We start from the raw sequence: 22,498 nt of genomic DNA, 5'->3' as shown, positions 1-22,498 counted from the left end.
AACTTTTCCGTTGGATTCCCACTCACGAAAACTAATCTGTGTCCCCTCCCTCCACCTCCCTCTTATACTTGGGCTTTGAGCAAGAGAGGCCTTCCTGTCAAAGTTCTTTAGCCCCTTTATATTACTTCCAGTCCAACTTTGCCCACTACCAGCCCAACTGGCTATTAAGTAGTAAAACTAATATATCCACTCGGATCAGTTAGACTCGGAATCCATACTTCCATTACGTACTTCTCTTAAAGAAGTTCCTGTAGTTTTTTATTTTCAACATGTACCATAAAATCTTTTAGTCTATAGCTATTCACATTTAAGTCATCAAGAGAAAGCATCACTTCATGATAAGAAACATCAATGAGAAAAAAAGTCTAGCCAAGTGGTTTATTCTTACAAGTTATTGCTGGAAAAAGTCCTTCCAACAAGTCAGTGCAGTGCAAATGCCTTAGAGAAGTATCCGTTTTTCAGATTTCTTCATAATAGCTTCAGTATGCCTCGTCTTGACGAGTTTTATATGTTTGTGTTTTTAAAGAGCTGCTACTTCAGATGACAGTAACTCTTCGGTGTTTCTTTTTATTTCCAAGTTTGTGATGTTGTTAAGAGGTTACTTTAGGGCTGTGAATTGTTTCACTGTCTTTTCACTCTCTCTTTTCAGTTCTTCAATATGAGCATCCAGGCGCTCTAGAATATGATGAGACCTCAGTTCTTCCTCTTCCAAAAATCTTGCAGCTATTGAACCAAGAGGAGATACAGGCAAGGGACACTAGAAGAGAAACAAATGTTGACATACATAAGTTGAATAGAATATTTCTAAGACATATAATGCATCATATTTTCTAATTAGCAATAGTAAAAGGTAATTTTTTTAAAACACTTTTTCCTCTAAGGGGATACTTTTTTGTTTTTATCCTAATGACAAGCATACTTAAAAAAAAAATACTGCAAAAATTAACACAAATCTCTTCCTTTCTGACTCAAGTTGTATAAACATAAAGTATCATATAAAATATTAATTACTGGCCTGAAGAATGTCTCGTTTTAGACTTGCACATCCTTCTATACCTCAGAAGAGAACAGACATGATGCCTGTTAACACAAATGCACTTTTAAAATCTGAATGTGTTTCTTTCACTTTAAACCACAGAAAATCTGCCTATAACGTATCAGACACCAGTTAAAATCAATTATTTTTCCCTCCTCCAAAATTTCCATCTGTAGTCCCTCCTCTGAATCCCTTGGGGGCCAGTGGTATTTTGGAGTTCTGACTTGAGGAAGGTACTACAGGGCATACACCACACACAGTCAGTTCTCACCGGCAGTAGTTGTTTTCTATCAAGTCACCTCAAACACTGGCTTGGTGAATACAGATTCATTGCTCCTATGGGAAATACACACACACACACACACACACACACACACACACACACACACCTCATAGAGATTATCATCTTAAACACAACTCATCCTGGTAGATTCTATTCTGTTTCCTTTATTTTACAGAAGAGAAAACGAGGTTGGGAAATAGTGAGCTGCCTGAGGCTGTCCTACTAAGAGATGCCAGAGTTGAGATTCGAACCCTGTTCAAGGGGCCCCCGAATCTGAGCTTCTTGCACTACACTGCGCTGCCCCTACGGACTCTAGCCTCGGGTCATCTACACATGAGAGCTGAAAGCAGAGGGCAGAGCCACCATGGCCAACTTCAGCTGGGAATGTGCAAGTCCGGGGACTCAGAACTTTTGCAGCTCTGCACTGGCGCATGACAGACGGGCAGCGTGGCAAGTATTGACTGGGGTTACAGTTTGGCAAGTAGGTGAATTCACAAATACAGAATCCGTGATGCTTGAGGATCGACTTTATTACCCTCGGGGACTCTGATATTTCTGAAGTAAAATGCTAAATGCAATAAATAAAACCTATACATATTCTCACATCGGTTCAGGTCAGGTCAGGTTCCAGTGCCAAGTAAATTTTGCTGCCAAACTTGGGAAGAAATTTAGATTTCAAGACTTTTTTGGATTTCAGAATTACATATAAGTGAAGCGGGGTCTTATTTTGAAACTGGTGATGGGAACAAATGGCCCGAGGCAAGAACTTCAGTATAGAAGGAAAAAAAGATGGAGTCGTCATAGCAGTGAAGGAGCCAGGGGCCAGCGCAGTGCCAAAGGGCAACCTCTGCCGTCCAGGTCACCACTGTGCATGCTAGACATGCCAGATACAATTCCTTCCTCCACCTCCCACCCTTTTCCCTTTCCAGCAGTTCCTTTTTTCCTTCTTCACTGGCTATGCCTCAGGACTATCTTGGCATCCAGAGATACTCCATGAACCAACCGTTCCAACACAAAATTGACCCTCTCTGAAAAAGAAAGGGAGGGAATTCCCAATTAAGGTTGAAAACAAATGAACACCTATAACTAAAGTTATACACATATTTCAGAACTAAGGCGTATTTTGAAAAGTAATCATGGCTAAATGTGTTTTCACGAGCAAAACCGTAAGGCAGAAATCCGTAAGAATAATTAAGGGTACTTAAGACAGAGAACAAGTAAGAAAACAAAACAAAACAAAAATATCACGCTGCTCACCCTTAAAATAAAAGATAAAATCCAATTAAATAACTTAATAAACTAGTAAGATCAGAAGGTTTCCATACCGAAGACATAAACTCTTCTTGGTCATTTATACTCTCAGAGATAGTGTCAGAACAAATGGCTTCATTTGTATCTAGCACTGAAGGCAAAGAGTGAGCTTTACACAGAAAGTTAGAAGTCAAAGACAGTGTGGAGCTGCAAAGGCTGAAGCGAGGACTCAGGGGGCTGAGGGCCCTGGACATGGGCTCTATCCTATCCGGTGTTTGTCCTCTTGGAGAAGGAAGACCTGTTTTGTAGTGCTCAGTCTTTGTTCCATCATGTCTCTGCTGGCCTTGGGTTGGCCTGGATAGCAGATTAGGAAACAAAACAAATAAAAATTGTAGCAACTTTTCTCTTTTAAAACAGAAATATTATAGGAAGTTCACTTAAAAATAAATGAAAAGGCTAACTAGTAAGGCTGTAATTTACAAAATGAGCAGCCCCCTCTTTCAGGTTCCAAGTATCCAGGCCCCTGCCCTCACACGCTTACAATATAGCAAGGAAGACAGACAAGCTACCAGAATAACCTAGTGTGTTAGTGCTAGGATAAGGGGAAGTACTGTGCACATGACGGCACCTACCTCCTCTGAGGGTGGAAGTGGGAATGTGGCTGAGGGTGTCAGGAAAGGTTTTTGGTAGGAAAACATGTGAGCCATATAATAAGAGCTAACACCAGGTGGTTTTTTCATTTCATATTGATTTCTTATAGTAACAGCCTATAATTAACTGACCAAAAATACAAAGGAAGCTTTTTATAAAAAGCCAGCTTCTTATGGGGCAAGTGGGGTAGCGGAGGTGGCAGGCAGCATGAAAAGGCTCAGAGAAATAAGGATGTTGTTTATACCTACATCCAAATTATCTAAAACAAAAGCTTAAATGAAAGTGCTATATAACTCCCTCCATTTGTTAACCTGATAGTAGCTTTACTTGTGCACACTGTACTTCAGAATTAAATATACAGTCCTTTGATGAAAATTTAATATCTATAAGTAAGAAATTACTCTCAGAGAAATGAGAATTACATTACAATGATACACATTTTAAATAAACTGCAAAGAAATTTTACTTGAACTCTGTATTCTTGAACTCAGGTGCTCTGCTCTGTGTTGGATTAAACATCCTGTCATGATTTTTGTTGCACATGTGAGTAGAAATCTCCAGTTTAGATTGGGTATCCATCAAATCTTTCTGTAGTTGTTGATTTTCAGACACTAATTTATTTAATGCCTCAATATAATTCTCCTGGAGGTCTGCTAGTGAAATCTCTTTTGCCTAATAAAAAAGAATACTGGCGTCACATAATTTGTATAAGAATACTTGTGAGCTATGATACTGCTGGTAGAAAACTTTTTTTTTTAGTTGTAACTAGTTCATCTATGGCTTTACTTTGGAAAAAGTACAGATTTGTTTTTGGCCCTCTAAGACTGAGAGAGCAAAGGGGTTCTGTTTCTTATAGTAAGTGGGGTGCAAAGTTGGAGCACAATGGGCTTTCCTGATATATATGCAAGGGGCAGGAGGAAGGCTCAGAACTAGCACAGAGGAAAGCTGCAAGTGAGAATCAGAAACAGGGAAAAAGAAAGGTAGCAGCCATGGGTTCTTCAAAACAGATAGGGTTGAATAGCCCCAGAACGCCGTGGAAGAAAATCAAGAGACCTAGCTCAAAGGAAGAAATTGAACAGAATGTTCTAAAAAGGAAATCTGGAAGCCGGCCCGGTGGCTCAGGCGGTTGGAGCTCCATGCTCCTAACTCCGAAGGCTGCTGGTTCGATTCCCACATGGCCCAGTGGGCTCTCAACCACAAGGTTGCAGGTTCAACTCCTCGAGTCCCATAAGGAATGGTGGGCTCCGCCCCCTGCAACTAAAGACTGAACACGGCACCTTGAGCTGAGTTGCTGCTGAGCTCCCGGGTGGCTCAGTTGGTTGGAGCGCGTCCTCTCAACCACAAGGTTGACAGTTCGACTCCCGCAAGGGATGGTGGACTGTGCCCCCTGCAACTAGCAATGGCAACTGGACCTGGAGCTGAGCCGTGCCCTCCACAACTAAGACTGAAAGGACAACAACTTGACTTGGAAAAAAGTCCTGGAAGTACACACTGTTCCCCAAAAAAGTCCTGTTCCCCTTCCCCAATAAAATCTTAAATAAATAAAAAAAAGGAAATCTGGCTGGAAGGGACAACTTTTGAATAATTACTCTCTGGCCTTAAATACTTTTACATACTGTTGGCACCTATTCTTGTGAAATAAATGTGGACATGATAAAGCAGTGGTCAAGTATAAGGCAGGAATTACTACTCTGATCTTCTGAGTTCTGTGATTCATAAATTTTATTGTTCTTCAAGTCTAGGTGTTTTCTGGTAATACAGTACCTAGAAAAAAAGTAGTCTGCACCATTTTTGCCTAATGCCAAAATATTTTCATTAGCATTCTGAAAAATTATAGTAATCTTGTTCGGAGTTTAATACGATGTTTAGCTTGGTCTTTTTTGTAAAGAATTCTCTGAAAATAAGCTGATAAAGAGTGGTTTGACAAACGGAATTTGCCTAACAAAAACATAAACTTTAAAATACAACCTTTTAACTATCTGTGTACCAGTAGTGATAATCAGTTATAAAATCTTTTCATAAGTCATCAATGCCAGTTAAAATCTCAAAAAACAAAAAATTTGCAGAACACAAAAATTAACTATTGTCAATTTTTAAATGTGGTAAATAATTTATTTTATCAGAGCTATTGCTTTCATTATTAATTTATTAAAATAGTTATTTAACCCAAACATTCATTTGTAAAAAGCAATTCCACATTCCTGGTAAAATGCAAAAAGACACTTTATTATAACTATTCTTAATATGTACAACATGTTCAAACTGAGTATACTTTCAAAACCAGAGGAAGTTTAAACTGCTGACACGATTTTCACCAGCCAGAGTTTGATGTCTGATGTCATTAAACATACATACTTTTTAAAAAAAAGATAATGCTTGCCTTTGCGGGGCACATCTTTTTAAATTTTCTCAAATTTGTTATTTTATTAACAACAATTACAGATAAATGAATATGAAAGGTAATATAAAAACTGTGTAGCAAACACACACCTGGCTGTGTAAAGAAAGGACAGTACTTACACTGTTAAATGGAAAACTAAAGCTGAACAGAATCTCTGGTCATAGTCTGGCTTAAGCACCCCTGAGAGTTCCCAACCCTTATATATGAACAGGTAATCACTGCATAAGAGAAGATTCTCTCAGTCAGGTATTGCCAAATCCTGAGTCTGTTGAAGATTCTGTGCTGTAAACCAGGTTAGTTCTTGGCTTTCTCCACTACTACCGTGTTTCCCCGAAAATAAAACCTAACCGAAAAATAAGCCATAGCATGATTTTTCAGGATGACATCCCCTGAACATAAGCCCTAATGCGTCTTCTGGAGCAAAAATTAATATAAGACCCAGTTTTATTTTCAGGAAAACCCGGTAGCTTAGTACTGGCTTTATTAGGGCATACAGTCACTTTCCTTCCATCCATCTACCCATCCATCCATCCATCCACACATCCATCCATTCATCTTCTCCCTTACAAAAGTTTAATTGTTGTATCCTTTCCTATTTTTCCCATCCTTGTAGGTAAATGCTTTAAAATTAAAAATCCTTTCATTATAGTTTTAGAGGGTTTGGGGGAGGGAGCAAGATTAGATGCATATTTTCATCTGCCACCTTAAATGACAGCATAATATTTATAGTATAGAAAGCCACAAGTTAACCATCACTTTACAGATTAACATTTAGTTTATTTCAAAATTTTAGATATTGCAAACAACACTGAAATGACATTTCTGCACATTTGCTCCTATAGGATGTGTTCTTTGGGAATGCACACTGATATGACCTTTTGGAGAATTACTCAGCAATGACTATCAAAATCAGAAATACACATGATTCAGGAGTTTATAGGCTATGTATATTTACAAGTTTGATGTATATTGCTAAATTGTCCCCTAGAAAGGCTCTATCAATTCACTTTCTCATTAACAGAACATGAGAGAGCCTGTTTCTTTATATTAATGCCAACACTGCACTATATTAGTTTTTAAAAATCATTGTCAATCCAACTAGCAAAAGAATATTTATTTAATTTTGACTATTACGGAGGTTAAACAGCTTTCCGTGTTTAGTGGATTTTAGTACTACTTCTATGCATTATTCATTTATGTCCTCTGACCATTTTCTACTGGATTATCTTTGTAGGAAATACTTATACATTAATATCTTATATTAACCTTTTATCTGTTTATAAATTGTTTTCCTCCAGTCTATCAGTCTTTTTTTAAGGGATCTTTTGCCATTTAGAAATTTTACCTTTTTATGTTGTATAATTCCTTATGTTGTAAAATTTTTTATGGTTTCATGATGCTAAGAGAATCTTACCCTTCCAAAATATTATAAAAAGTCCCCTGTATTTTCTTTCAGTTGAAATTAAGTATTCATTGAGTGTTTTGCACTTCTTCCCACCCCCGCCTTCATCATCCATAACTGTGAAATTAGAACTACTTGGGAGCAAATGTGGCACTGGGTAACCTATATCTTTGGAGGCACAAATTCTCTTGGAAGTACATAAAAAAAGAATTTCTGCAATCTTTGGACATTTGCCCTACATCAAGAAAAGATGGGTCAGAAGAGATGGGTCATTTTGCAAATTATAAAATTTATAACAAAATAGTTAAAAGAGCATCGACATTGTTTATAACTCACTATTAGCTAATGGTGCTCTCTAGTTTCACGGGAGCTTATACACATTTCTTACCCTCCCTACTAGATTATTTTCAATTTCTTAAAGGCAAGAATCCTTGTGTCTAGTACATCATCAACTAAAATGCTCTGAACATAAAAGATGCTGTAATATTTGATAAATTAATTTTATCTTATAGAAATATAATTAAAACTAAATTATTTAGAAGATAATACACTTACACTGAAAGACACTGTAGGCATAATAATTACAATAATAATTACAGCATCTAACACCTACTGGGTTCTTAGTAAATGCCAGGCACTATGCTAAGCCCTTTATATACATTCTCTCTATTGAGAACATAGACTGTATATGTATTTTCTCACATACATAACATTATAAATATCCTCACGTTGCTGGAGTGGAGAGTCATACTTTGCTCACTTCCATCACTGTTTCGACATATTTTATTTGAGAAAGTTTCTGCAGAAGGATCATTCCATGTTTGATCTTAACTCTCTCTTTACAATATCAATATTTACAAAGTGATTTTTTTCAAGGCTAGGAAAGTACAAAACTTAAGTTCCTACTTATGTACCTCGTGTAAACCCGATTTCAATTTCATCACCATTTCAGAAAGATGATGATTTTCTAACTTGAGTGACTCCAGCTGGTCCAAAATCTCCTGAGAAGGGAAAAGCAGAAAAAACAAGTAAAAAATAACAAATAAATCAAGTACATCTTACAAAATTATTCCACATGTAATTTCCATTAGGCAAAGTTACATTCTTTATTGATTTACAAGTATATATATATATAAATATACACAAATACATATATATTTTTTTTTCTAAAAGATGTTTTAAAAGATGTTTCAAGATGAATTAATGCATGTGTAATTAAAATATTATTATAAGAAGAAGAATCAGTTCACTGGGAAATCCCTACCCACTCTCCTCTAATTTGGTTTCTACCTCGAACATCATGTGGATTATACTCCTTTAACAAAATAACACTTTATTTTCAGTCCTCATTCTCCTTAGTTTTTCTGCTTGACCATTCCTAATTGCAAAGAGTCCTATCTTCCCTGGCTTCCTGCTTCCTTAGTGAAATCTGTCTGGTTTCCTTCCTTATTGCTACTTTTTTTTTTTTTTGTAGCTCCAGGCCAACACATTTTTTCACCCTAAATGAATAGTATCCTAAGTTTGGTTCAAGTCTCTGCTCTTAATACATCATGCTTTCTCATTATAATCTCTAAGTTTCTCAGGCAGTTTAAAACGCCAACTTCATGTAAAGACTTTCACAGCTAAAAGTCTTACTCTGATTTTAATCTTGAACTTCAGGCCTTCTGTGACATTTGACTATTAGATAATTCCATATGAAAGTCCATGCTTTATCCCAAGCCAAATGTGCCGAAACAATGTCCCCTCTGTCAGCTTTCCTATTTTGTACACCTTTCATACAAATTCACTATCTTCCCCAAGTGTGCCCCCTATGCTTTCTCTATTTCAGTAAAAAGCATCACTTTCCAATCAGTTGCCCAAGCTGGAATCCAGTGACATCTTTGCTTAACTCTGTCTAACTCACCCTCCCTGTCCAATCAAATACAAAACCCAGTCAGTTTTACCAGCCAAATATCTCCAGAATTCACCCATTTCCAGCCACCTCCCTTGCCCACTGCTCAGGCTGCCATCTTACTGTTAAAACAGAATCTAAGTGGTCTCTTTGCCGCCTTCCTTCTTCCCCATATGACGACTGTGTAGCCCTTCTATCCTGCTTAAATACATATGCTAACAACACTCAAAATAGCACTCACACTCCTTAACATGCTGACAGGGCCCTTTAGGAGGTAGTGCCTGCTTTCCAGCCTCATCCTTTGCCACTTGCCCCACTTCCACTTTCCACTCCAGTTTGTCACAGTGAACATGTCACACTCTCACCACACACCACGGAAACAGTCTCTTTACTTATCTGTGTCTACTCTCACCTCCCCACCAATCCTCACTAGAATTCTTGTTACCCAGCATAGCTTCAGCTCAAAGCAGGTGTCTAATAAAAATTTACTGAATTGAATACTATGGAAATTATATCTTTAATAAATTCAATCTTCCAAAACAAACTTCAAATAAAAAGGGGTTTTGTTCAATTGTCACCTTGTGCTCTACTGCTTTTTCTTCTGCCTTTTGTATCTCTGCTTTGAGTCGCTTTTCCATGTCAGAGGAAGAGCTTTTGGCAGAAGCAATAGTGATATCTCGCTGATGTAACTCCCGAGTTAGTTGGGAGATTTCCATTTTCATTCCTTCTAGTGCAGAACTGTAACTTTGTTCTGCCTGTAAAATCTGTGCTTGCAACTACAAAGAAACAGAAAGGAAAGCATGAAAAATTAAGAGAAAGCATGTAGATAGAAAAATACATTAATAGTTAAAATAATAAGGTAATTTTTACCTTACCTCAAGACATGAATATTTCCCTAGATTAAATCTGCAGACATTAGCAATTTACCAAGTTGCATATCTGTACTGAAGGTCAGCTAGTTACACCCACAATCTCAAAACAGGGAGAGATGAGTTATTCAAATACTAAGAACTAGTATCAAAGTCCATGCATATATTAATTTAGAGGACAGCACCTGTGACATTCATTCTTTTTTTTTTATTACAAATCTAAAAATTTTGCTTATATGGTTTCCTGGTCCACAGAAAATAAGAGAAAGACAAGACGAAAGAAAAGGGCTAGAATTAATCTCAAAGAAGTAATAAAAAATATGAGTCAGCAGCCAAGACAGCGAGGGCCCATTCATGTGGAGACAAACAGCTCTGCATACCTCAACAGCCAATAAGAACATTAACTACGTCACAGCATAGAAGAGAATACATATCCAAAACCACCTTTAGTCGGTAAGAAAATATTAAATGCTAGTGCATATAATATCTTTTTGCAAGCAGAAAAGTGTGTATCTTTTAGAAATATTTTCATAAAAACATGCTTAAAATAAAGTTTTAGAGTTCAAAGGGGGGAAGGCTTTAATTATCTTGAAAATATTTGTATGGCATCCCTGAGGATGCCAAAGAAAGACACTTTCCCTAAGCATACTCCAGGTGCTCCTCTACTCCTGAATATCAAGTAGCCCTTTGAGATACTTTTTTCATTCATTAAAAATAACTCCTATAAATTCCCAACCCACAGCTCAGTCCATAAATACAAACTTTGCAATCCCAAGCATGCAGATTTTTACCTTCTTAATCTCTGCCCTGTACTCATTGTTATGTACTTCCATCTTCTTCAATTCCTCATATTTTTCCATTAGTTCTTGGCTCAGCTGTTTACATGTAGTACTCACAGATTCCAAGCTGTATGACAAAAATAAGTTCACATATTTAAAACAACAAAAACACTGAAACACACAAAATGAATTATCTAACTTACCTTTTTGATGTCTAAGACACATCTTACACATTACCTCGCACCTCAAATTAAAACTCATTTCCAATTTCCTTATCACCAGAGGTAGCTAAATCCAATTCAAGCACTTTCTGTGTTTACCTATAGTCTTTCCTTCTGCTTAAAATTTAACTGATCACAAAATTCTAAAGATTACAGCAACTTAGCAAATTTTTCCTCTCTAGTTGTACGGGAGCTGCCATCATAATCTAAATCTTCACTACACTTAATTACAATTCCATCCTACACACAGCTGCCAGAATTATCTTCTTTAAAGAGTTTCCAAGTTGTCACCTTTACTTAAGAATCAACCCCTTATCAGATGTAAGAACCTCAGGGGCACCATACCCCTCTTATCTCACTGCTCATTTCTGGTAATAAAATCTTTTTGCTTCTAAATCAATAGGCTTTACTGTCTGCCATGTTCCATTTGCTATGCCTGATTTCTTGTCTTGTCATATACCACCATTTCCATGACCACCAAGCACCTTCCCCTCCCGCCTGTCAATGGAAGGTCAACACCCTTTCTAGAATCAGATCAACATTTACCTAAGAGAGCTACCCCAACCCTCATTCCCCCAATCGCCTTAAAAACAGATTTTTTTTAAAAATGTTATTTTTCAATTACAGTTGACATTGAATATTATATTAGTTTCATATGTATAGCACAGTGGTTAGACATTTCTATAAATTACAAAGTGATCCCCCCAATAAGTCTAATACCCCCGTGGCACCATATAGTTATTACAATATTATTGATTATGTTCCCTATGCTGTACTTTACATCCCTGTAACTATTTTGTAACTACCAGTTGGAAATACAGTTTATTTTCAATTTTTATAGATTGAATATAGACATTTTCTAGAATTTTCTACCTTAAATCTTCTACTTTAAATTACTCTTAGGTCCTTTAATGTGTATATTTTGTCTCTTGAACTACAAATTCTATGATTAAAATAATGTCTTTTACTTCTTAATTCCCCTTTAGCTTTGTCCACCATTCCCTCAGCCCCTGAATCCCTGGGTTCTAGACTGTTCAATACAAATACTTAGTAACTACCTAGATTGTTTTACCAACATAACCAACTTACCAGGTAAGCTATCATTCAAAAATACCATCTTTGCAATACAACAACACAAAAACAATTATTTAAATTGCTCCAGGTCCTGTTTTAAGGAATATTTTGTTAAAACTGAAAAACATAAATAAACTGTCTAAAAGAATTCCTTTTTCTGGTTGTCTTTTGATACAAAAAAAGAATTTTTTAAAGCCACTGTTTTAGTACTGAACACTGGTGTTTGTATCCATTTATTCCAATTTTACCTATTTCTAAAAATCCTAGAATGCTCATTTATTTGGTACTTAGTATGTGATTACAATGTGTCAATCACCGAGTTACAAAAATCAAGGATAACCGAGTCCTATCTACAGGTGGGAAACTCGGGGTCTAAAGAGACTAAGGTATCCAGGGTCACACTGCAAGTCAGAAACAAGGGGCAAGCCTTCAGAGCCTGATAAGAGCATAGTAAAATATACATACATGTGAAAGATTACTCAAAAGCCAATCAATGGAAAATCTATGATAAAAATGTAAAATTAGCTCTATTGTCAAAAAAATTAATAAGCTTTATTTTATTCAATCTAAGGTGTGCACATATACCTCAATAATGATAACCAGGAATATCTTAAGTATTCCAAGATGAAAAAGAAATACAACAAAAACTGGGTATGTGTGTATAGGCATGCATATTTAACATGTAAAGAAAATACTTGTCCAAAAACAGAAATAAAAATAAAAACAAAAAATGTATTACTTAAAAATAAAAAGGTAAAACAGCAATTTTTTTGTTGTGTGTTTCCGTAAAGGCTAATACTTTATATATTTTACCTTTTAAGACACAGAAAATGTTAGTCTACAAATGACCATGATTCATGTTTAAAACAGAGTATCAAATTCTTCCCAATCAAAACGTTTAGAGGTATGACAAACAAAAAGCTCACAAGTATGACACCAATACAAGTAAGCTAGGCATGATATAGCATAAGTCAGGATTAAATTAACACCCAAGGAAATAGCAACAGCACTTCAGAACAGAAATGAAGGACTACCTTGTACCCAGTGAGACCTCACCATGAGCAGCTCCAGTGAGGTGGCTGGTAGAGAGTAAAGCTATTTGAAGGGGTTCTACACAGGTGAAAGGTTGAAAAAGTACAGACAATTAGTACAGACAACTCTGGAGGAATTTGGTTTTGAAGGAGAGCAGAGAAATATGGAAGTAACTTGACGGGGATATAGAATTAAAGGAGGGTTTTAATTTTTTTTCCCAAGATGGGAAATATTAAAGCATATTTTATACCAGCGGAAATGATTTAGCAGAGAGGGAGAACTTTATGATGTAAAAGGGAAAAAAAACTGCAGAAAAGTAACACAAATGGAGTTTTAGGAACACAGACATGTCTTCCATCAATTAATCCACTGTAACAGAATATGGGCACAGATACAGGCAGACTGGTAGACTTGGTGGCAAAAAGATTAGAAGTTCTCCTTTAACTGCTTCTGTTTTGTCATGAAGTAAGGAGTTAGGCCATTTGTGGATGTTAGAGGGGAAAAAACTTATTTTTTTCTCTAAGATGATTACGTTAGTTTACTTCATTAACAGGATGATCAAAAGTCATTTTTAACGACTTAAACATTTTTGAAATGTGTATATAATTATTTACCTGCCTTCCAGTCGAGTCACCTCTGCCTGTAGAAGTTCTTCACTGGTGTGGGTAAAATCCAGCTGGGAGAGCACACTCTCTAGATGCCCCTGCTCTTGAGAGGTGCACATCCTGTCTGGCTGAGACTCCTCTGGTGACCTAGGAAAGGACACAAGGCATTTTCTCTTTGCGAACAAAAGCAACATGCAACCCATTCACATTTCCCAACTGTTTTTGGTAGGGAAAGTCTTTGGAACTCTTCAGTTTGTCTCCTGCTTTATGAAAAGAAAAATGGGAGAGTAAAGAGGCAAGAGATGATGCTTCTCAAAAGTCAGCAGCAGTTTACTCCTTTCCCAACTGGAATTTGGCTTGGTTTTCAAGGGAAAAAGACAAAATGACAAAAAATCACTTTGTTGACACTTCATTCCTTGAGTCAAAGAAACTGGAAAATTACAGGAGCGTTCTCACAAGAATAGAAATGTGTACCAGACTTAAATAAAATGAAATAAAGGAGTAGAGCTCCTTCTACTTCTTTCCTCTACAAACTTCATAGCAGTCATTCGTACATAGAAATAAAATCAGCCTTAGGAGTTTTTTTAACAGCCATCTCAATAGCTGTTTTAGCAATGATATTGATGATAAACAGCTAATAATCATGGCCTATTTTTACTAAGGAAGGGAGGCCTTCCAGGAGAAGTCGACTATAATTCATTTCATATTCAGAATTTCACCAACGGTATGGACTGACCAAGGAGTTTCTAACTTTCAAAACATCAGATTCTCTTGGTTCGGGACCCAAACTGGAGGCAGAAAAAACTAACTGCACAAAATTTTTTAACACTACAAAAATTTAACTCAGAAATTAAAACTGAATAAGAAAACCCATAATACGATCAAACACAAAATTATGAATATTAAAATTGGTGCTTAATGTCAAAATAACATTATTAATAATATTTAAGATTAATAATATTTGTTATTAATTTATTAATATTATTATTAATAAGAATAATATATAAGATTGAAGATACCTTATGGCCTCTACTATGTGCTGAGTGTTGGTTGCCTGTGATTTTGCTTGTAGCTTCTCCTTTTGCATTTTTGCCTCATGAATGAAATTTTGAGACTGAAGAGCTGCCTTCAATTGTCTCTTTTCTTCCTGCAGAACCTGCAAAATATTCAGAAAAAAAGTCAGATGTTATTCCAATTTTTCTATTTCAAGAGAAGCAAGCCAGGGAATCAGACTATAAGCTACATAACAGAGACAATATCAATACGGTTATCAATATCTGATCCATTGGCTATACAGTAGTGAAGAAACCATAGATTTTGGCACCTACTTCTAGGTTAATTATTCTCTCTTGAAACATGCATACATACCTTTCCCCAATTATGGAAAGTTTAAAACACACCTCTAACAGTTTTTCAGATTCCCTCAATTTCTCTTCTTTTTGTCGCTGCTCTTGCATAACGGTCATACTGGTTCCCACCAAGTCATTGACCCTCATGGTGAGGCGCTCTATCTCCAGCTCATTGGCACAGATAGTGTCATTGGCCCGCTCCAGCTTACTGCTCAGGTGCTGAATTTCCGACTGGCTAGACAGCTCCACAGACTCTAACTTCTGTTTCCGATTGGCAAGCTGAGCCTAGAAACACACAGATGACCAACAGGTAAAAGCGAAATACTAAAAGAATAATCAGTGAATAAGGAAAACTAAAATGAAATTGAGTTTTACTTCCATAAAAACATAAAGCATTAGCTCATTAAAAATATATAATAACCCATTCATGGTTTAAAAAAAAAAACAAAAAAAAACCTCTCATGAAAAAAACTAGGACTAGAAGGGAACTTCCTTAACTTGATAAAGACTATCTACAAAAAACGTACAGCTAACATCCTACTTAGTGGTGAGAAACTTGAAGCTTCCCACTAAGATCAGGTACAAGGCAAGGTTGTGCCCTCTCACCACTCCTTTTCGACATCACATTGGATGTCCCCGCTAATGTAATAAAGCAAGAAAAGGAAGTAAAACGTATGCAGATTGGAAGGATGAAACAAGATTGGCAAATGAGTTGTTTTTCAATGGGTATAGTCTTAGTTTGGCAAGCTGAAAACTTTCTAGAGATTGGTTACACAACAGTCTGCATATAGTTAACATTATTGTACTATACTCTTTAAAACGGTTAAGATGGCAAACTTTAATGTGTTTTTTACCACGATAAAAAACAAAAAGATTGGCAAAATGATGATAACTATTAATGCTGGATAACAGGTAAACAGAAGTTCATTTAAAAGTGTTTTGTTTGTGTTTTTTTAAATGAGGACCATAGAGCACTGCTACATACTGAATCACTAAAAGATTTGATTTTGTTTGGTTTGCTAAAAGATAGAGAAATATATTATAAGTAACATATTTTGAGTACTAAATAGAATAGTTTCAGTTTAAACAAAGATATCAGAAGAATAATTCAAATACCCTTAGAAAGGAAAACAAATGTTAGCTTTTTGAAGATTTATTATTCTTGCCCTAGCTGAGCAGTGGTAAATAAAAACCTCATTTTTATAAACAATAAAGTTTTAATTATGCAGAAAAATCACAACGGAAATTTTAAAAAGTATCTGTAACCAATAATAAGTACACTTCACAGATGAACAATTGAGAACTAAAATTTAAAACTCAAATTTCTTTTTTGCCAATATTAAAGCTATAATTAGAATATAACAATATCTTATAGCTATTTATGTTTGTTCAGGGTTTTAGTTTAGGTCAAAAAACTCAGGTCTAGACAGCCAGGATTTTATTAGCCCATTCCAGCTGCAGAGCTTGCTGCAGCTTTGAAAATAATGTTCTTCCTTGAGGTTGTTGTGGGTTCCTCCTGCCATTCTAAGTGGAATCATTCACAGCACAGCTATTCTTGGTAGTTTATCAGCCAACTGATATTTCAGGAGGATGATCAAAAGCCAATACATTACTGAGACTTAAAGCAGAAAATAATGAAGATTGTTTAAAAAAAAAAAAGCTTCCTTCCAGTTCTCTTAACTTATCCAGTCTATTCCTTCCTTCTATAAAACTGAGATAACCACCGATCTTGACAGATTATCATATTAAACACATAACATGGAACTATATGTTCTAGAGAACGGCATGTAGAAGAAGCATTGAGAGTGTCTAGCACATGACACATGGTCACAAATATTCGTTTCCCTCTACGTTCATTTCCCTTTATGTTCCTGGCTTTTAATTGATAAAGCAAACACTGTGTCCTAAGAAGAAATATTCCTAAATTAGGTGCCTATTTTTTGGTTTTGCTGAAGCCATTAATTCTTCCTTAAAAAAAGGTTTCTGGGGCCAACCCGGTGGCTCAGGTGGTTGGAGCGCCATGCTTCTAACGCCGAGGTCACTGGTTCCATTCCCACATGGGCCAGTAAGCTGCGCTCTCTACAACTAAGATTGTGAACAACGGCTCTCCCTGGAGCTGGGCTGCCCTGAGCAGACGGAGGTCGGTGTGAGCTGCTGCAGGCTGCTGGGTGCTGCTGTGGGCTACCGTGTTCTGCCAGGAGCAGTCGCCAGGGAGCTGTGTCCTATACAACTAGACTGAGAAACAATGGCTTGCGGGGAGGGAAGGAGGAGCACAAGAAGGGGGGAAAAAGGTTTCTACTAGTGTTCTAAAAAGTGTTTCTGTTGACACAAAGATACTGCTTTTAATTAGTGTGCACGCCAACCCAGACGACTCTCTCAGCGTTTGTGTCCAGGTAGGCTAGCTGAGGCTCCCTGGCTGAGACGCCTCAGCCAAAGGACCCCAGCTATCACAAACACAGAGCAAGATGCCAACAGAAGTAGAGCCAAGGCAACAGCCAGAAATAGCCTGAACAAGTAAGCCAGAGACCCAATAACAGAAACAAAGAAACGGGGAAGGAGACAGAGAGAGAACAAGCATAGAAAGAGAGAATCGGCGGGAGAGGAGCAGAGAGCAAGATTAGAAGCGTGAACATGAATGTGAATGGAGAGCAAGCATGAGAATACCAGATGCTGACAGAGAGAGAGAGAGCAAGAGACAGAGCATGAGGGAAGAGGTAAGGAAGCCAGGGAGGAAAGCCAGCAAGCAAAGAAACAGTGGGCACGAGGACATGAGTGGACATGATGCTAGCACACGTGTACTAGCATTAAGCTAGTTCAAATTTAATCAAAACCCTTCTGCCTCTCATTCTTTTTAAATGTCTTAAACCTACCTGAATTATCTCTGACTGTTCAGCCAAAGCTTTCCTTTGTGCCTCCAGAGAAGATACTTGTTGCTGATAAATCAAGCGTTGCTTCTCCCAGTCCAGTGATTTTTGACGAAATTCCTGAAGAGGCAATTAGGTAACTTCTAAGCGCTTGCCCTTGCTGTCACTACTTCGCAGACTCACTTTCACTTTAAGTTTTCCCCACATCCCTGGGTACACACGCACCTTTCTCCACAGCAGGAGCCCCATTACTCACTTAGCTGATGGAACTATAGAGTAATACTAAATTCTTTACATACTGTGCTTCGGGATTATCTGTCTTTCTAAGTTTAACAACCTTACGGTAAAGAGTATGAAACACAGAAGCTAACACTGGGTTCATGATGATTTTCATAGATTTGCTGCCATCTAGGGTTGTTACAATTTTTTAGTGATTTTTCAGAAAACTGATAGCAAGATAACTAAAATCTCAAACTATGATTATGGATATCCCTCACTACCCAAATTCTTGATATCGAAACCCAGGAATTGAACAGCTTCAGATAAATTTTCAGAGAAGTCCCTTGGCCCAATTCTTACTTCTCAGTCTCTAAAATTCAAGAACCAAACAGATCCAGATAAAACAATATCCTTGATATACAAATATTTACTATCTCAACAGGAGAACTACAGACTTGAATAACAAGGGAAATCTGTCCCAAATTTTAACAGATATTTGTAACCCAAAGCCAAACAGTTCAAAATTAATGATGGAGCAATGGTAATTTTGAGTTGCATGATCAAGAAAATGAGCCCAATGTTTATGAAAATGGGGTACCATTTAGTACCCAGTTGAGGTGAGTGACCACACATTTAAAATGAGGCCAGTCAGCATGATGCTTTTCTCCACCCATGTTCTGCCACACACGACAAGTAGAGAGTGAGCAGAAAGCTAGATTTATGCAGAGTTATGATTTTGCCAAGTAAATATGATGAAGCAAGAAAGGGGCACAGGAGCTGAAGGGGAATGTAAGAAATGTAACCACAGAACTGGGTAAGGATTGGTAAATGCGGATACAAGGTAGATATGGAGCAGTGAAAAGGTGGCAGAATTCAATCACTTTAACAGATGGGGTCAAGTAATTATTGAGAGTCAAGGGACTAGAGAAAGTAAGCTGAAAAGACAGGGATGGTAGTGAGAGAATGCAATGCTTACAATATAATTCTAGGAGGGGTGCGAGTGTTGGTAATGACACCTAAAGAATGGCAATGGGAATAGGTGGATGAGACAGGGAGATCAAAATATCGATGGAGGAACGAACACCAAGGAACTCAAAGACTGGAATATAATAAGCATCATCCCTGTGGATACTCAAAGCCTCAAGAATCAAGGTAAGAGTCACCTTGGAGTGACTGAACTGGGAGCTGAAATCTCTAAGCCAGGGGAGCAATCCAGGGATCAGGAGATGACGACTTTGGTTGTATGTACATTGGTTGGTGATGTAAGCGATGGCATGAAAATTAAAGATGGGATTTTTGAGGCAGAAAGAAAAGAGAACGGTCAGGAAGTGGTAATGAGGAGTTTTGTGGGGGAAAAACAGTTATTACAGAAGAAAGCTGGAGAGGAAGCAGTATCTGTGTAGTCCTCTGATTCTAAGCTCTTCAAATATATACAAATATTGAGATATGATGAGTAAAAGAATACTAAACACAGAAATTACAATTCTAGGTAGTAATAACGTATTGACATTTGTGGGTGACAGGTTACTCTGAATAGAACATTGTAAGTAATCATAAAAAGATGGTGAACAATGTTTCTCGAATTAGAATCAGCTAGAGGAGCTGGATAAAATGCAGATTCCTAGGTCCTATGTCATACTACCGCATCAGAATTTCTGAGAGCCTAAAGAGGACCCTGTGTGATTTGTAGGTGCACTGGTGCACCGATGACATAGACAGAGGAGGGGAGTGGCAGATTCGAGGGGGAAAGAGTGACAGCCCAGTGCTGCTCCTTCATCTACTCTTGGCAGTGCTAACAGCATACACAACAATCATGGAGTTACTCAGTCTTAATAAAAACAAAGTCAGCAAAGCGGGAGGTAAATGCTTACTATATCTAAATGGGAACTGAGGATAAACAATCTGATACGCAGAGTACTCGGTACAGAAGAGCCATGTACTTTCAACATTTACTGAGCCCCTATTCTATTAGGTGCTAAATAAGATAAGGACACTGCCCACGGAGGACTGCTAGTGACTGGTGGTCAATGTTTCTCAATATTAGCACTTGGGGTACAATCATCCTTTCTGTGGGGAACAGTCCCCAGCATGTTTGGTGTCCCTGGTGGTCCCTGTCCTCTAAACACCAGTTTTACTCCCAGTTATTTTGACAAACAAACCAGTCTCCATACATTTCCAAATGCCCTCAAAAGGTGGTACAGCCCTGTTGAATTACTGATAACTAGTAACCCCGTGAACCACAAGGAACCAGATGATGATAGGATGTATAGTAGATCACCCTCGACCTTTGAAATAGCTCAGTGGCAGTCCTGGAGATGGCAGAAAATTGATTTCAGGAACTAGCACTATTAGAAACAGCACTTTGCTACACGAAGGCTGACAATCACTATGAAGGGATTATTACTGTGAACATACCTCTATTTTTCCAGTTAACCTCTCAATTTCAGACCGATCTTCCCTGTGATTTTTGGAGTTTCCTCTGAAGTCCCTTATTTGCTTTTTCTGTAGTTTTTCATAGCTTCTCTTCAGTCTGTCTAACTGTAGACACAGTTATTTCTAGACTTAAAATTTAAGAATTTGTAAACAGTGGTGGTAGGATAAATTGTTATTATGAAAGCAAGAGCAGTTCTAAACAGTACTATTGAAAATAGATTAAGAGTATGTTAGATTTGCAAATTGAAATACAGAACAACTCAAAACTACATATAAAACAGGAACGCCAGAAAAGAAATACAATGAGTCCAAGAAAAAAATAAAAGAAACAATATTTTTTAAACACAACATTTTTATGACAATAGCCTTGCACTGAAGGGCCCCCCAACTCACACCACCTCCCCCTTCCAATGCAAGCAGCAAACAAAAACTCTTCATTTGCTCTAGGCCTGTGGTTCTTGAACCACTGTCCTGTGAAACACTGATATTCAGTACGCAGGAAAGCAATACATTGGAATTAAATAAAAAGCAGTTTTTTTTCCCAGTCTGAAGAATAAAATTGAGGTAATAGAATTTTCTCATGTCTCTTATTTATTCCAAAATGCTTCTGAAACCTTTGGATCCTCCATTATTTAAAATCTAGTAACTGATTTAATTCAAAAATTAATATTTAATATAAGTTTTTGGTATCAATATTTCACAGTATTATACAAAAATAGCTCTGTTTCTTTCAGGTACTCAACCAAGAAACACATTTTAGAATCTCAGTTCTAGGTAGTATCAAACATATAATTAGGCAACATTCTCTGCCTGGATGTAAGAACAGAGAAATAGATTTCCTATGGCTCCCATGGAATATGTACTTCCCACTTTACAAAGTATAAACAAGTCCTTTAACAAAATTCTCAAGGGTAAAGAGACAGAATTACACAACACAGGATGAAAATCTCACTTCTTCATGTAGTTTCTTTAACTCCTGCTTATAGTCCAACGCCATCTCTTGCTTGACTTTTTCATGTTCTTCTACCTGCTGACGCAACATTCCAACCTAAAAGCAGATAGATGGTAGTATTTTTCATTATTAGCATTGAAATAATATTTCTGAAACATAAAAATAGGAAATAAACTTTGTACTTATCTGTAAATACAAGCTGTATATGGTTAATACCCCATTTCTCAACTGTATATGGTAATACCGACTTCTCAGTAACTTAAATATCTAATTATTTAATGATCCATAACATTGCCAAAAAATGGAAAACAAACAACTGTTCCAGAATTTCTCGGTTTAAATGAAAGCTTGCTCTCACTGTCTGAATTATTGTTCCCAACCTTTTATCAAAAAAAAAAAAAAAAAAACTCATGAAAAAATTAAGAGCTATCACGTTATAAGAACCTTGGAAACTAAGAACATTGAACAAAAATCTGTGCAACATCAAGAATAAGTTCTATAAATCAAAGTGCAAAATAGTTATTTCAGAAAGAAAGATGGTAGGAGACTTGTACCTGCTTTACCATTTATCCCACATCAGAGGAATCAGTTCTACCAATCAAAGTAAGGGCGTTGTCCTAACCCATTTTTCAATGGTTTGAAACCAGCCACAGCTAGTTTCACCTCCATCAATTTCCATCAGTATTTCCCTATATCTCTGGATAACCAGTTAGTAAGTATATCATCTATTAATAAGAGAGGAGGAAGATGGAGAATAGGGAACAGGAGGTAGTAATTTCAATCACAATACAGAATGGTAATTTTAAAACAAAACAACTCAGATCTTTTCCTCATCACAAGAAAAAAAAACGTTTGTAACAGTGTATGATGATGGACACTACTAAGACTTACTGTGGTGATCATTTTGCAATATGTATAAATACTGAATCATTACATTGTACTCCTGAAACTAATATAATTATACCTCAATTTAAAAAAACAAATAAAATTATTATAAGAACAAGGAGGTAATGCAATTCCAATTAAATATTCTAACAGGATTTTTTTTTTTTTAACTTGAAAAAGTGATTCTGAAGTTCAAACTGGAAGAATGATCAAATATAGCCAATAAAATGGAAAAAAGAAAACTACTTTTAAAAAAAGGTCTAAGTGAATATTTACTGGATTTCTGGGAAGAAGGGAACTT

General features: G+C 36.8%; 1 protein-coding gene across 17 annotated transcripts in view; it reads right to left on the bottom strand.

Annotated features, from left to right (window-relative positions):
* Positions 1–364: 364 nt before the first annotated feature.
* The window catches only part of CEP63 (centrosomal protein 63), a 39,734-nt gene continuing 17,600 nt past the window's right edge, over positions 365–22,498 (bottom strand). For 11 of the 17 annotated variants that reach the window (XM_019748155.3, XM_019748123.3, XM_019748132.3 and 8 more), the window contains 12 exons: positions 21,313–21,408; positions 20,343–20,465; positions 17,715–17,828; positions 14,896–15,129; positions 14,515–14,651; positions 13,505–13,642; positions 10,576–10,690; positions 9,494–9,691; positions 7,939–8,025; positions 3,688–3,893; positions 2,645–2,924; positions 365–757 (listed from right to left, as the gene is read on the bottom strand). In XM_019748155.3, the coding sequence (XP_019603714.3) occupies positions 599–757; positions 2,645–2,924; positions 3,688–3,893; positions 7,939–8,025; positions 9,494–9,691; positions 10,576–10,690; positions 13,505–13,642; positions 14,515–14,651; positions 14,896–15,129; positions 17,715–17,828; positions 20,343–20,465; positions 21,313–21,408 (1,887 nt within the window). In that variant the 3' untranslated portion in view covers positions 365–598. Of the gene's footprint in view, positions 758–2,644; positions 2,925–3,687; positions 3,894–7,938; positions 8,026–9,493; positions 9,692–10,575; positions 10,691–13,504; positions 13,643–14,514; positions 14,652–14,895; positions 15,130–17,714; positions 17,829–20,342; positions 20,466–21,312; positions 21,409–22,498 lie in introns of those variants that run through there. The other 6 variants (XM_074312869.2, XM_019748177.3, XM_019748108.3 and 3 more) reach the window with 5 other exon arrangements.

The sequence above is a fragment of the Rhinolophus sinicus genome, chromosome 5 (genome assembly GCF_057876585.1).
Source record: "Rhinolophus sinicus isolate RSI-liver-muscle chromosome 5, RSI-T2T, whole genome shotgun sequence".
NCBI lineage: Eukaryota > Metazoa > Chordata > Mammalia > Chiroptera > Rhinolophidae > Rhinolophus > Rhinolophus sinicus.
The sequence above is the reverse complement of the archived record's forward strand: the minus strand, read 5'-3'. Positions and strand labels throughout refer to the sequence as shown.